The sequence below is a fragment of the Schistocerca piceifrons genome, chromosome 1 (assembly GCF_021461385.2).
Source record: "Schistocerca piceifrons isolate TAMUIC-IGC-003096 chromosome 1, iqSchPice1.1, whole genome shotgun sequence".
In the NCBI taxonomy this organism is placed as follows: domain Eukaryota; kingdom Metazoa; phylum Arthropoda; class Insecta; order Orthoptera; family Acrididae; genus Schistocerca; species Schistocerca piceifrons.
In genome coordinates this window covers 608,759,374-608,776,455 of record NC_060138.1, presented here as the reverse complement: position 1 = coordinate 608,776,455, position 17,082 = coordinate 608,759,374, and the positions used below count along the sequence as shown (strand labels likewise).

The following is a 17,082-nucleotide window of genomic DNA, read 5'->3' as shown; positions in this document are numbered from 1 at the left end:
GCCTTCTGAAGAAATGTTAACTGATGATTTCACAAGACCACTAAGCAATGCCAGACATAAAACATGTGCAAGAAACTGCGGCCTTTGGGAAATAAGTGAAAGAGTGAATGTATATTTAGACTTCATATTGTATGTCTTTGTCAGTTTAAGGGACATGTTGAGAAACACAAATTGATTTCGACAGTATTTTTTGTTTATTCCTTTGCGTTGTAATTAGTCGGTAGTGATTACGCATTCTGGGGTATGTAGTTCCTGTTATGCACGTTCTGATTAATTAAGAAAACGTTAGTACAGAAAGCTTTCACTTTTATATTACAAAATGCTTTACATATCAGCAGCCCAAATTTCACATAAAAATTAAGAAACTGTGCAGTAAGAATACTACAACGATAATAAAAAGGTCTTCAGTTGCCAGCAATCTCAACCGAGCTGCCCTTTCATCTCGTATACTTGTATCTGACTTCTCGATAACGAGTAAGTAATATTCCTAAAAAGAAATTCAGAAGTAATTTTACTCACTCATTTACTTTTCAGTCTATACTTCGTCCTGTATTAACAACACTTTCATGTTTGACACCCCTAAATGTTTTCAATGAGAACTACATTTTTGTATCCAGTGTTTGTGGGGCCACGTTTTTTCGTTAACGCGTCTGTGAGCTCTTGACTTAGGTTCTGACAATTACATTTACGCTGTCTGAACTTATTTCGGCATTTTGAGTACTATGGCAGTGGGAAATCATTTTGCACGGTTTGAAACACAAATTGTGTTTCTTGGAGATGGAGAGAGTGTGCATGTGCAAGTTTTCCTTGCTCGCGGAAGCCCAACATGACAAATTGACAGCACAGGTAGTGTTACGAACTTTGATTACGACTCTTCGTTTTAAAGCTCTGAACCTCCGATGTTATGACGACGATGTCAACATCAACAGTTCTGCACGTGGGATTGTTTTGGTGGAAACGTTATGTTTGCGTTGGCGCTTCTGGTGTGTGTACTGCGTGAAATAAGCTGAACTGATTAAAAAGAATTAGTAGTAAATTTCTGGAAATACTGACAGACTCAACATGGCGACCTTTCTGAGCTTTTCGCAAATTGTGGAGGAGCCACGAATTAATGAAGGTATATGATGATTAATTTATTCAAACGTTACTCCTGCATGTTACGTCTATGAAACTGCATGTTCACAGAGAGTGGAGAGAAACATATATATCACACACATTTGACCATTTTAATTACGTTCTTGTTTAGAGTACAAAGTTATCATCATTTTAACCTCGCATCCTTCACAATTTCGTAATTTGAACCGGGCATATTCAATTCGCAATTCAGTTATCACACCTCAACGTGACCAAGATATATGGGTACATAGCTTTTCATTCTGTGACCAATACTGATAAATTTATAGCGCTATGTGGATTCCTCAGGCACACAACTTATCAATTTATATGTAATAGTAGACATTTGCGTGATGAACTTCAGATAACATTTATTGACCTCTGAATAAGCACAAGGAACTGTGAACTTGGCAACGACCTATCAACAATGGAATAACAGATAATTACTGAGTTATGCCTGGAAAAAATATTAATTTAAGACATTCGGATTGCAACCCTCAACACTCCCCCACTATTCAAATATCTCAACTATTTCCATGCATGTGCAAAAGGAATCCTGGGGTAGATTGTCGTTTTCACTTCCAACATCTGTGTCTGCATAGCAGAGAACCAACTCAGCTCCTCTCCCACAGTCCAGACATCATTTAATCTAGCTTTTAAGTGCCCTCAAATGGCACCTCATTGTTTTGCTTGTGTCTCTAATGAAATAATTTGCTGCTACATTCAGGCCCAGTCTTGTAAACAGAGAGCATACACTAAACAATCTGTCAGTTGGCAAAATATTTCGGAATCACGTATCTAATCTTGATCATTATTCTACTCTTATTTCCTTTCCATTGTGGGTGAGGCATCTTCTGCACTAAAATGTAGTCCTATCTGAAACGGAATTCTTTTCCGTTTAGTGTTCTTTACCATTATACTTTGTGGTATCTTGCTAGAGTGGCTTCATGTATGCCTTGTGCATAAATTACATTTAACATGTTTAACAGCCATGAGAGCATTGTACGTTTTGTTGATTTTTGTTTTAGTTGTTGCATGTCATTTCTGTGGCATGTTTGAGATATACCTAACAACGATATGCCATGAAACTACCCAGTACTTGGTTTGTTCACTTATAGTGTGAAAATATGTTTTGCAACGTTACTCAGATCCAATCTTTGCTATTCAAAGACTGTGCACCATCCAAGCAGACCTCACAGAGCAACTCGGAGCATCATTTCTTTTAATGTATGCAATATTCATGGCTGCTAGCCCTTTCACACAAAAAAGTTGTAGGCCTTGCAGGGATCCTTACAAACAGGTTCTACTATCCCACACCCTCACCTACAAATAGATTTCCCATTCCACATGGACACTACAGATTTTTAGTGATATTGTGTATCTAATGAAAACATATTCTATAGAGTGGATACAGAAAGCAAAAACAGTGTCTTACAGTGTAGTCATACACTTAATACCATATAATATTTGTTGTATAAAAAATTGTAACCAGTTGTCAATGCAGACGTCATAAGAGATTAAAACTTTAGTCCAATCACAAATCTTTATTTGTATTCAATACAACCATACTTTTGTGAATGGCTTTTGGTGTGATACTGAGTCAGATGGATTTCAGAAGTCAAGAAATACTGTGTCCACCTCATTTTCTTGCCTTTTAGATGTCCTGAGAAAAGCGCAAGTTGGGTTTTGTGTAATCAATATTGTTGGAGTCCATGCCGGTTGGCACCGAGGATGTCATCTGTTTGAGATATCTCGTTTTGTTTGAGCTCAGAATAGGTTCTATAGTAAAGTCGATGAAAAAAGATCCTAACAGCTGGACTAGACTTCGCATGGCTGATTCACATGTGTATCACAACCAGTCACATAATACAATTTTGTATACATCTTTGTGGCAATGTCTCAGTGTTGTTGCAGCTCTGTAGACAACTGTTGTTTTCACCTGCAGACATTTGTGCTTCACAGTTAAAAGCTGGAAAGAGCACTTACAGCTATCAGGGATCATCTTTCACCATCACTGCTGTAGGATACTCTTAACAGATGGCCACTGTTGAGACAGGACGGTAGTTTTGTGGATCACTTCTGCTATTTTCCGTGTAAAATAGTGTGACATGCTTTCTTACAGTCACTGGGCACAGTTTTCTGTTTGTTGAATCTGTAGTATATTATGGTTAAAAGGCAGCTAACTCAGATGAAAATTAACGGAATCTGACTGGGATTACATCTGGCCCTGGAGCCTTGTTTAATCTTAGCTATTTCTCAGTGCCACTAACTATAATAATATCTACATCAGTCATCTTTGCAGTGGTGTGGAGGTTAAATGAGGCAAGTACTTCTGAATCTTCCTTAGTAAAGGAACATTTGAAAGTAGAGTTCAGTAGATCTGCTTTTCTTTGCTACCCTCTATTTCAGTTCCTGTGTCATTCATGAGTGTCTAGACACCAACTTTGCTGCCCTAACAGCTGTTACATATGGCCTGAATTTCTTTGGATTTAGTGATTGAGTTTTTGATATGTTTCTGCTATGGTAGGCAATGAAGACTTCACATGTTTCCCTCTTGATGCCCAAGCACATTTCACTCAACATTCCCTATCTATAGCCATGTGCTTTGTTTACACCTATCATGCAGTAGGCTATGTTCCTTTAGAAGTTTCTCCAATTGTGAACTATTCTGCTAGGTAAATATCTATTAAATGCTTGAGCAGCTATTCTTCCAAAACTGAGCCACATTTCTTCTGCATGGTCCTCCTCAGAAATTGTTTCTAGTTCCGTATTGAGATATGACACTACTTCACCTGTATCTAGTTTGCTGATGATATAACTGTTTCTGCTTGTTTTAGCTGCTCTTTGTACTTTAGAAATCATAGTTACTGCAATGGCCCCGTGTCCACTGATACCAGCTTCAATATGGGTGCCTTCAAAACTCTCTCAAAAATCAGTGAAACTCTGGTTGTATGTAACGCTGTCAGTGTAACCAAAATTAGTGTTTAGACACAGAAACTGAAAGTGAGGGTAGCAAAGGAAAAGCAGATACATTGAACTCCATTTTCAAATATTAATGTGGCTCATGGTCACTGATACCTGCTTGAATATGGAAATCTTCAGAGATATCAAATCAGTTTGTTGCCACCAGGTCTACTATATTTCCATTATGATTAGTCTTCCAGACCATATGTTCAAGGTAGTTTTCAGGGAAGACATTAAGTTCACAGGATGTCGTGTCAGACCCACCATTTACTAAATTGTGATTTATCCATTGGATTCCTGGATGATTAATGATGACAGTATGGCTTGTATTAGCTAAGTCTGTTTTTCTCTAAAGTTTTTGGTTACACCTGGATGTGAGCCTGGTGGTTTATAGACAGATGTGATAAGAAGTTCATGCGTGCCCTTGATGCTGAGTCTTGCTCAAACAGTCTCACATCCAGTGGATTTGAAATGTCTACTTCTAAAGTCCTTTAGGCAGGTTCTGTACATTGGGAGAAATGCCACTACTTTGAAAATATCCATTGCTCATTTTGCTGCTGTTTTTGTGTAATATCGTTAAACAAACGGGTTAAGAGAATGGTCCGGTTCCATCCCTCTACTTTGACCAATGACGTCACCAATATGGGGGAAACGACCATTCACAACAACTCCCATACCGCTCCTATGACGTCATCAGGCGAACATAACAACAAACACGAAAACAGATTGAAAAAAACCACCAAATAGATATTTCTTCAAAAATATAATGAAACTAACGGGACAAGCGGGGGAAGTTGCGGGTTTTTAAGTGGGGACAAACCAAATATAAACACACACACCAATACACCAAACGACAAAAAACACTAAAATAAGAAGACCCCACAACCTTCAATCTCAAAAATTTCACCACCACCACACTTAGCCATCCGTTCCGAGACGCAGGAACTAGTAAGCCTCATTTCTTCACGACACACTGAACACTTCACGACTTCAGCCAACAGGCCGAATAGCTGAGGAAATTTTATTAGAGACAACGCACTGCCCCCATCATCGCCAAAAACTGAAAACTGTTTGCATTGTGCATCATATCCATATCTACCAAAGACATAAACAAAGCAATTTACTAAAATTCACACACGACGAACAGAAAAAAGAACTACAATAATGTTGACATAACAAAACCAAAATCGTTAACACACCGAAAAATATTCCGCTGAAAACACAATCACCACTGATACCACACACATACAATGCTACCACACAAATGAACCCTATACGCCTCATAACATGCTACCCATAAACACACCACCAAAGAGAAACACCGACCATAACAATACGCCACCTTTAAACACGACACACCTGCAAGCTAAACCAAAAACATCACCTAACACACAACACATAAACACACCACCAGAGAGCACCACCTATCACATCAAAATGACACCTACAAACATGCCACTCACACAAACTAAACTCCGCGCCGTTGTGACGTCACACACCACAACAGAATTACGTTACGGGTCAAAGCCGACAGGTGGAATTGGACGCTTCAGTTGACCCCAAGGTTCTACTGTAATTTTCCCGCTGTCAGCTGTTTGCATACTGACAAAGTCAAGATCTATATCATACAAATATTAGAGCTGTATAGTTGTTCCAGGATGCTAGAATTCATATTTTCCAATACTAGCACAAATAATAATATTGCTGCATGTAATGTCGTATATTTCTCTCTCTGGAGGTTGAGTACAAGTCTCATCCTCATTGATGATACGGTTTAAGAATGTGTCACAATTGCATTGGGCTAGGAGGTCAACAGCAAAACTGTAGTATTTCATTCTATTGTTGTGTTAATATTCTGGCCAATCATACATATTTTGGTACTTCAGTAAAAAGTGCACTTACAATGTATTATGGCACTTGTGTTGCATACTGCTGTTGCTAACATTTCACGTGACAAATTAAGGGAAGTGAACACAATGAATTGTGAGTTAGATGTGAGTAGACAGTCACATTACTTGTTCAGAGTTTCCTATGCTTCATAAATGATGGTACATGGTATTTTATTTCATTTGCAAAAACTGAAGCTAAAACATTAAGTCCATCCTAACCACAACCTTAGAAATTGTGACTGGTGAAAAAAAGAAAGCTAAATATTTCCAGAATGATTTTTCACTCTTCAGTGGAGTGTGTGCTGATATGAAACTTCCTGGCAGATTAAAACTGTTTGCTGGATCAAGACTTGGACTCGGGAACTTTACCCGTTGCAGGCAAGTCCTGTACAGATTGAGCTACCCGAGCATGATACATGACCTGTCTTCACAGCTGGCTGAAATAAAGCTTTGAGGGTGGGTCGTGAGTCGTGTTTGGTTGCTCAGATGGTAGAGCACTTGCCTGTGAAAGGCAGAGGTCCTGAGTTTCAGTCTTGGTCCAGCACCCCATTGTGTCTGGCGTAAACTCAACTTCGATGAAGCATTGCAACCTGCTCAGTGGTAAATTACCAGATTTACTTGCTTGTCCACTACTGTCTCCACCTACCTCCGCTTTTCCTCCTGTAAGCTTCAGCAATGCACGCTTGTCAGCTTGCAGTGAGCAATAGATCATGGGTCTCTAGCAGAACTCTGAAATCAACTATGGATCATCTCAACCTCCCATCCGCTAAAAGGTGGGGGAGGGGGGGGGGGGGGAGGGGAAGCACCATATAATCCTCCTTGTTAACATGACATTTACTGTCGGGCTTAATCTGTCTCCGATAATGCAGCTGCCTTCCTTTCTACACCTTTTGAGAGGTAATGCATTGATTATGCCATTAACTAGATAACCACAATTTCTTATCATTTGCAACCATCCTTTGCCGAGCAGATCAACTATAATTTAAGGACAGCCTTAAATATATACCATGCTAAGAGTCAGTCATGTTTTGACAGGTCAGTGAGATGGTTGAGTTTAGCCTTTGATACTGCATTTCTTGAAGCCCATAGAACTACTACTGCTCAGTTGATGCTGGGCTACCCGGTCAACTCGAAACTTTCTAACTGGTAGATGATTGGTGACCTGCTGCCAGACATCAGATGTTAACACTACGTGGAGCATGGCATATTGAAATATTGCTCATGCACATCAGGAGTGTAGTTTCGATACTGGGGATTTGGTTTATGTGCAGAATTTTGGAGCTCAAACCAAGGCCTGTCAGAGCATTACCCAGAAGATTCTCCCTAGTTTTGCAGGTTCATGCAAAACTGTAGGAAACATCTCTCCTGTCAGTTTCTGACTGCAGCACACCAAAACGAGGAAGCGAATGCAGGTCCAGTTTAGCCAGATTAAGCCTTGTGGGTGCGTTTAGTGTGGGACGTTTAGACAGTCCATAATCGAGTACAGAGTCTTACAATTGTCCGCATTGTATTACTCACTGTGAGGTGGTGAGTGTGCAGCACCAAAGCTTATAAGTGGAAAGTGCAGTCTGGTGGAGACAGTATTGGATGGGCCAGTGAATGTGGTGGTTCACCATCAAACGGCTTGCAGTGCTTCATCAAAGTTGACTGTACAGCAGGAATGAAGTGGAGTGGCACTGAAATGTCCTTTAAAATTGTAGTACACAGAAGTGGTAGCTGAGCAATAGTGTGATGTGTTATTAAGCCGTTGTTCATGGGCTTACGTGGAAATACAGTGTTCGACATGAAGTAAGTTCCTCGTTGCAATGTGTTGACACTTTTGTGGCTTGCTAAAAGTGGAATATAATTGATGCAGACTGAGTAACATTGGGGATAGGCTACAACCCTGTTTCACTCCCTTCTCAACCACTGCTTCCCTTTCGTGCCCGTGACTCTGATTACTGCCATCTGGTTTCTGTACAAATTGTAAATAGCCTTTTGCTCCCTGTATTTTACCAGTACCATTTCCAAAATTTGAAAGAGAGTATTCCAGTCAACACTGTCAAAAGCTTTCTCTGAGTGTGCAAATGCTAGAAATGTAGATTTGCCTTTCCTTAATCTATCTTCTAAGGTACGTCTAAGGGTCAGTATTGCCTCACGTGTTCCAACATTTCTATGGAATCCAAACTCATCTTCCCTGGGGTCAGCTTCTACCAGTTTTTTCATTTGTCTGTAAAGAATTTGTGTTAGTATTTTGCAGCCATGACTTATTAAGCTGATAGTTTGATAATTTTCACACCTGTCAACACCTGCTTTCTTTGGGATTGGAATTATATTCTTCTTGAAGTCTGAGGCTATTTCGGCTGTCTCATACATCTCACTCACCAGACGGTAGAGTTTTGTCATGGATGGCCCTCCCAAGGTAGCTCTAATGGAATGTTGTCTACTCCCGGGGCCTTGTTTTGGCTTAGGTCTTTCAGTGCTCTGTCAAATTCTTTATGCAGGCATCATATCTCCCATTTCATCTTCATCTACATCTACATCCTCTTCCATTTCCATAATATTTCCCTCAAGTACATCCCCCTTATACAGACCCTCTATATACGCCTTCCACTTTTCTGCTTTCCCTTCTTTGCTTAGGACTGGTTTTCCATCTCAACACTTGATATTCATGCAGGTGGTTCTCTTTTTTCCAAAGGCCTCTTTAATTTTCCTGTAGGCAGTATCTGTCTTACCTCTAGTGATATATGCTTCTACATCCTTACATTTGTCCTCTAGCCATTCCTACTTAGCCGTTTTCCACTTCCTGTTGATCTCATTTTTGAGATGTTTGTATTCCTTTTTGCCTGCTTCATTTACTGCATTTTTTTATTTTCTCCCTTCATCAATTAAATTCAACATTTCTTCTGTTACCCAAGGATTTCTTTCCCCCATTCCCGTCAGTCGTTCCCTAATGCTCTCCCAGAAACTCTCTACAACCTGCGGTTCTTTCAGTTTATCCAGATCCCATCTCTTTAATTCCTACCTTTTTGCTGTTTCTTCAGTTTTAATCTACAGTTCATAACTAATAAATTGTGGCCAGAGTCCACATCTGCCCCTGGAAATGTCTTACAATTTAGAATCTGATTTCCTAAATCTCTCTCTTACCCTAATATAATCTAACTGAAGTCTTCCAGTGTTTCCAGGCCTCTTCCATACAACCTTCTGTCATGATTCTTAAACCAAGTGTTAACTGTGATGAAGTTATGCTTTGTGCAAAATTCTACCTGACGGCTTCCTCTTTCATTCCTTATCCACACTCCATGTTCATATACTACTTTTCCCTCTCTTTATTTTATTTTATTTATTTATTTATTGTTCCGTGGGACCACATTTAGGAGAAGTCTCCATGGTCATGGAACGAGTCAATACATGAAATTATAACACGATTGTAGAAATAGATAAAATGAAATATAAGAAACATATTCAGGCGACAAGTCGTTAGTTTAAATAAAGAAAATCAAGAATGTAACACTGGAATTTACTTAATTTTTTAGCTCTTCCAGGAGCTCCTCGACAGAATAGAAGGAGTGAGCCATGAGGAAACTCTTCAGTTTAGACTTAAAAGTGTTTGGGCTACTGCTAAGATTTTTGAGTTCTTGTGGTAGCTTATTGAAAATGGATGCAGCAGAATACTGCACTCCTTTCTGCACAAGAGTCAAGGAAGTGCATTCCACATGCAGATTTGATTTCTGCCTAGTATTAACTGAGTGAAAGCTGCTAACTCTTGGTAATAAGCTAATATTGCTAACAACAAACGACATTAAAGAAAATACATACTGTGAGGGCAATGTCAAAAGTCCCAGACTATTGAATAGGGGTCGACAAGAGGTTTTCGAACTTACACCATACATAGCTCGAACAGCCCGTTTTTGAGCCAAAAATACCCTTTTTGAATCAGAAGAATTACCCCAAAAAATAATACCATATGACATAAGCGTATGAAAATATGCGAAGTATACTACTTTTCGTGTTGAAATGTCACTTATTTCAGATACTGTTCTAATGGTAAATAAAGCGGCATTTAGTTTCTGAACAAGATCCTGAACATGGGCTTTCCACAACAGCTTACTATCTATCCGTACGCCTAGGAACTTGAACTGTTCCGTCTCGCTTATAACATGCCCATTCTGTCTGATTAAAATGTCAGTTCTTGTTGAATTGTGGGTTAGAAACTGTAAAAACTGAGTCTTACTGTGATTTAGCATCAAATTATTTTCCACAAGCCACGAACTTATATCATGAACTACATTATTTGATAATGTTTCAAAATTACACACAAGATCCTTCACTACCATGGTGGTGTCATCAGCAAACAGAAATATTTTTGAATCACCTATAATACTAGAAGGCATATCATTTACATAAATAAGAAACAGCAGTGGCCCCAGCACCGACCCTTGGGGAACGCCCCATTTAACAGTGCCCCATTGGGACTGAACATCATTACCACTCTCAATATTGCGGAGGATTACCTTCTGCTTTCTGTTCTTAAAGTAGGGGGCGTACCAATTGTAAGCTACTCCCCTTACTCCATAATGTTCCAACTTCTGCAGTAATATTTTGTGGTCAACACAGTCAAAAGCCTTCGTTAAATCAAAGAAAACACCTAACGTTCGCAACCTTTTATTTAATCCATCCAAAACCTCACAGAGAAAAGAGACTATAGCATTTTCAGTCGTTAAGCCATTTCTAAAACCAAACTGTACATTTGACAGCAAATTATGTAAATTTAAATGCTGCAGTAACCTTGTATATACAACCCTCTCGATAACTTTAGCAAACACCGATGGCATAGAAATAGGTCTATAATTGTCAACATTATCCCTGTCTCCCTTTTTATAAAGTGGCTTCACTACCGAGTACTTTAATCGGTCAGGAAACCGACCACTCCTAAAGGAAAAGTTACAGATATGGCTAAGTACTGAGCTAACATACGTGGAACAATACTTCAGTATTCTGCTAGATACCCCGTCATATCCATGAGAGTTCTTGGTCTTTAGTGATTTAATTATTAACTCGATCTCCCTCTTGTCAGTATCATGGAGGAGCATTTCAGGTAACAGTCTCGGAACACTTTTTTCTAAGAGCGCTATATGATTCCCTGTTGGGGCTAGGTTTCTATTTAGTTCACCTGCTATATTCAGAAAGTGATTATTAAGTACTGTACATATATGCGACTTATCAGTAACACGGACATCCCCAACACGCACTGATTCTATATTCTCGACCTGTCTCTGCAGACCAGCCACTTCCTTTACGACTGACCATATGGTTTTAATTTTATCCTGAGACTTAGCTATTCTATCTGCATACCACATACTTTTTGCTTTCCTAATAACTTTTTTAAGCACCTTACAATACTGTTTGTAATGGGCTGCTGCATTTAGATTTTGACTGTTTCTAACATTTTGATATAATTGCCACTTCGTTCTACAAGATATTCTTATCCCTTTAGTCAGCCACCCAGGCTGCCTGTTTGTGCTAGTACCCTGTTTTGAACGTTCTAACGGAAAGCAACTTTCAAAGAGCACGAGAAAAGTCTTGAGGAAAGCATTATATTTATCGTCTACTGTATCAGCACTATAAACATCTTGCCACTCTTGTTCCTTGATAAGGTTTACAAAAGTCTGTACAGCAACTGGATCAGCTTTCCTAAAAAGTTGGTAACTATATTTAACATGTGTTGCAGCACAAAAATCTTTTAGACTTAAAATTTGTGCATCATGATCTGAAAGGCCATTCACCTTTTTGCTAACAGAATACCCTTCTAATAATGACGAATGAACAAAAATATTGTCTATGGTTGTTCTACTGTTCCCTTGCACTCTCGTTGGAAAGAATACGGTTTGCATAAGATTATATGAATTAAGGAGGTCTACCAGCATCCTTTTTCTTGCACACTCACTTATACAATTAATATTGAAGTCACCACATATAACTAACGTTTTGTATTTCCTATAAAGTGAACCAAGAACCTCCTCTAGCTTTAGCAAAAATGTTGTGAAATCGGAGTCTGGGGATCTATAAATAACAACAGTAAGAAGTTTAGCTCCACTAAATTTAACCACACCTGCACAACATTCAAACACCTTTTCAGTGCAGTACTTTGAAACATCAATTGACTCAAATGGGATACCGTTTTTCACATACATGGCTACTCCCCCACACCGCAAAGAGCTCCTAGAAAAGCTGCCAGCCAACCTGTATCCTGGTAAAGGAAGCCTCTGAATTATCTCCTTATTTAAGAAATGTTCAGATATACCAATAGTTTCAGAGTCAACATCTATAAGCAGTTCACTAAGTTTATCTCTAATACCTTGTATATTTTGATGAAATATACTAATTCCCTCATTAATCGGATACCCAAGCTTTGTAGAAAGTGATTTCTTTGTTAGAGAGACTTCCCTTAAGCAGGAATACCTATCAGCTTCCTTTTCGTACATACTGAGCAAGGTGGTGCAGTGGTTAACACACTAGACTCGTATTCGGGAGGACAACGGGTCAATCCCGTGTCTGGCCATCCTGATTTAGGTTTTCCATGTTTTCCCTAAATAGCTTCAGTCAAAATCCGGGATGGTTCCTTTGAAAGGGCACTGCTGGAGACTGATGACCTTGTAGTTTGGTCTCTTCCCCCAAATCAACCCAGCCCAACCCAACCTTTTCGTACTGTCAAATTCCAGTCCCCCATAACTATTAAATTTTTGTCTCCCTTAACTATCTGAATAATTTCTTTTATCGCATCGTACATTTCTTCAATCTCTTCATCATCTGTAGAGCTAGTTGAGACATAAACTTGTACTACTGTGGTAGATGGGTACTTCATGTCTATCTTGGCTACTAAAATGCATTCAGCATGCTGTTTGTAGTAGCTTATCCGCACTCTATTTTTTTATTCATTATGAAACCAACTCCTGCATTACCCCTGTTTGATTTTGTATGTATAACCCTGTATTCACCTGACCAAAAGTCTTGTTCCTCCTGTTACCGAACCACACTAATTCCCATTAGGCCTACATCTAACTTTAACCTATCCATTTCCCTTTGTAAATTTTCTAACCTACTTGTCCAATTAAGGGATCTGACATCCCATGCTCCGATCCGTAGAACACCAGTTTTCTGTCTCCTGATAACGACATCCTCCTGAGTAGTCCCCACCCGGAGACCAGAATGGGGGACTATTTTACCTCCAGAATACCATACAGTAAGGCTGCATGTCCTTGGGAAAAAAATGCTCCTCAACCTATAGTCATTCAAAGCATTTAAAATAACAGAGACCATTTTAGTTGGAGAACTACGAGGAAAAATAGATCACCTATTGTAAAACATTTGTAAGACTGCTAGGGATTCGTTTCTTGAATATTGTTCTTTATCTGCATTTGTTACAAAGTTGCAGCCATTAGAGAAGGAAAGGGAAAGGAGACACAGCTCCGTGAATCTCATTGGGCGTGTTCAGTTAACATTGAATACATTGACAAGCACTCAACTTTCTTCACTGTGAGAAGGTATGGAAAGACATTCATCTTTTGGATGACTGGTATTGAATCCGAGGAACTTCTCCCCAAAGAGGCTTCTCCTTGGAGGGTAAACAGTTGCATTTTTCTGCACTGCATTTGAAAATAGTATAGATAGGCAAGAAGAGGTACTGCTTCTCCGTGGCATTCAATTTTGAATGTAGTGGTGTAGCTGCAGGCAAGTAGTGGACAGTTTAACCAGTGAAAGTAAACGTACGAAAAGCTGATGAAACACAGCAGCAAGCTGTTTATGTTTCATGACATTTTCTTATATAAGAATCCCTTTCAGCATGTAGTGTTTGTGTGTCAGAAAAATTACATAGCAGCTTGTACCTTGCTTCAGAGCAAATAATTAATTCTTAATTAGACTTTGTTCCACTTAAGGGGGAGGGGGAGAAAGCATCCTCGTGTGTTACATAGGATTCAGTTTCTGAGTTAATTTTCTGTTATTTGGCTTTCTGCTCTAAAACGCTGATCTACTAACATTGTTTTTGTAAAATTATAATTTATATTTCCATACCTTTAAAAGTTAAAAATGACAGAGCTATGAGCCCTCATTTCCTCACATGAATTACTGGTGCTTTTCTTTCTGTCTTTCTGCTTTTCTTAATATTGTGTTTACATTTGTTTAAGATGAAGAAGCTGAAATATCTTCACTTGATGAAGACCATGAGATGGCTGAAAATACTAATGACAGTGACTGTGGAACAGACACAAGCAAGAGTGCAACCGAGGGGACAGGTGTCATTGGTGGGAACCCTGGCTGGGCTGATGCAATGGCCAAGATCCTGAAGACAAACAAGCCAAAAAATAAGAAAACCATTGTGTTAGCTAAAGCAAAGAAGCTGCAACAAGTTGCAAAAAAGGGAAAACCTTCAGTAGAAACCGATACTGCTGAGAAAGAAGAAAAAGATACCACTGTAAAATTTGAGAAAAATGCTATGAAGGATTCCAGAAAGTTAAAGGTGAGGCCCAATTTACATTTATTAAAAGTATGAAATTGTTGTCAGCTCCCTATTATTTTCACTGTTCTGCTCTTTGCATTAACATGATCCTAATTTTATATTTAGAAATGCAAAGAAACAACAATAGACTAGGCAGACCTCAAGTACTGATGGGCAGGAACTGCTGAGCATTGTTGAGGGTGGTTGTAAAAGTGACATGAAATCGGTGGGAGTGATAAGTGCCCTTATGGCGTCAGTGGTACTTCCACTGTGTGCTGCTGTTGGCATTTTGTTTCTATTGATTATAACCAATCAGGTGAGACAGGTCTTAGTATACAGTAGCCACTGAGAATCACTGAATCTATTGACTTGTTTCGGCGGAAGATATGGCTTTATTACTTTTGTTTTCAACATGGATGTTGCTAGATTGAAGATTACTGATCTGACTGTTGTTGATTAAAAAGTTGTTTAGCTGTTTTTGTATGTATTTCTTGCATTGTATATTTTGCTCGGAATACTACAGAATTTCTTGGAACATTGTTTCATATTCCAGTGTGATAGTTTCATTGTAAGTTGGTGAAGCCTGTGAATATGACTGGAGGAAACCTGGCTGTGGTAACAGACTGATCTGTAGCATAGCCCAGTGATTGTTTCAAAAACTTTGTGGGGTATTTTCAAATTGTCCCATTTCTGAGGTTGTGGTTAAGCATTAACCTAAGAATACAGTTTAAATTTTGTGGAGTATTCTGTTTTAAATGTCAACATTCTGCACAGTATATTCCATTATGCCACCACATAATTTTGTAAACTCCATATTATGATGACATCGAGCAGTATTTTATCATTGGTTCCTCCATTTTGTTTAATCATGTGACTCGTAATTCATCATGCCCACTTCCCATCATTCACCACAGATACAATTACCAACAGCAGCATGCAACGGAAAAGCTGCTGACAACGTATGTGATCTTGTGTCCAGTGGAAGCACTTACTCTTAAGTTCCAAGGCACTACCAGCTGACCAGGTAGTACAATGACTGTGTGTACGGAGTTAAGAAATATCAGGTACATGGTCAAACAGCTCCAAATAATCCACCCATTTTTGTAGTCAGTACTAAGCGACACTTGAGATGGTGTAAAGACTGACACCACTGGACAGCATTTGATTGGATATGAGTGATTTGGAGTGATGTATCATACTACACCATGAGGCAATTCGCTTGAAGGTTTAGCATTTGGTGAATGCCTGGAGAATGTTACTTTCCATCAACAAAGTGTAGGGCAGGTGGTGTTATGGAACGACTGTCCCACTTTATCGTAGGCAGGATAACCTGTAATAGGAATCAAGTCATGTGGCAACTTCACTGCAGTCTCTAAACAGTTTTCTTTTCTTTTTTTAATATATGCATGATAACCAACCAGTTGTTCATCGGTATGTATGGCTATTGTGAAACTGTTCACATGGATCTTTCCTTACTCACTGATAAAAATATGTTACTTATAGTGATATTCCTTTATTCTGGTCATGCAGTGTAATGCTAATAATTAACTTGTTATGGATTATTAGTTGAGTTAAACTAATTAGATTTAGATGTGACGGCTTTTCATTTTAAATTGAAGGAAACTGGCACATAATAATTCTGCAATCATCTGGATTGATGTCAGAATGCAACTAGCTATTCACAATGCTCAAATCAAGTGTACAGGAACTTCCAAGTTCCAAATAACTTTAATAAGTGTCATGAATTTTAATTTATTTCATATCTTATCAAAGATCTACTTCTGTACTGCTTACCATGATCTTACCAGCAGCTCATGTTATTTTGTGCTCTGTTGTAATTTCAACAACTCATAAAAACTTAAGCCTATATGCTATTAATTTCATCTTATTCTGTGTGTTGCTACAAAGAAACACAGAAACTCAGACACTGCTACATATATTGCTTTTGCACTGTGGTTGCAAGTACCAAGCTTGGAGTTATTTGGTGGAACCTTAACACATTTCTGTCCATTACAAAAACTTAGAATCTATGTCTCGCCTGTTAAACATCTTTTAAATTGCTTTAGTGTATCTATGCACACACTGTGTTTTCAATTCTGTGTAATATTTTGTATCAGAATCCCTGTTACAGTTTTTTGTGAATGTGTGTGCAGTACATGCACTCTTTCCAATCAGATGCCACTTGTAATTTACTCTGCTAACAGATTATCTGCCTGGGCTGCATATGTTGGTGTAATATTCTAAAAAAAATGGCTAGCAGTAATTAATGGCAGTGTGGAGAAATTTGAAACAACAGATTCACAAATACGATGGTTTTTCAAAATACCAGTTCATTGCCCTCTTCTTACAAACAGGGTCACTGTGAAGGCGTTGATGACGGACTGACTTGAAAATTGTTTATCAGTAAAAAAATACGTGTCAGAGATCATATCTGTGTCACAAAATTAAATGGCTTGAACTCTGAAGTTAAACATTGGATTTGGTATATTCTACTTGCGGGGCTACCAGACAGTATAAACCTGTGACTATGAGCTTGGAAAAGTCAAACTTGCCAATCATGTGAGACACCATAAACAAAAATTGTTGCAAGAAATGGGCAGTGAATTTTTGTTATAAATCGAGTAGTGACACTGCTCTGCT

General features: G+C 38.7%; 1 protein-coding gene across 1 annotated transcript in view; it reads left to right on the top strand.

Annotated features, from left to right (window-relative positions):
• Positions 1–860: 860 nt before the first annotated feature.
• LOC124791873 (RRP15-like protein) overlaps positions 861–17,082 on the top strand; it is a 64,209-nt gene continuing 47,987 nt past the window's right edge. The window contains exons 1-2 of the mRNA XM_047257893.1: positions 861–1,117; positions 14,132–14,463. Coding sequence (XP_047113849.1) covers positions 1,063–1,117; positions 14,132–14,463 — 387 coding nt within the window. The 5' untranslated portion in view covers positions 861–1,062. The remainder of the gene's footprint in view (positions 1,118–14,131; positions 14,464–17,082) is intronic.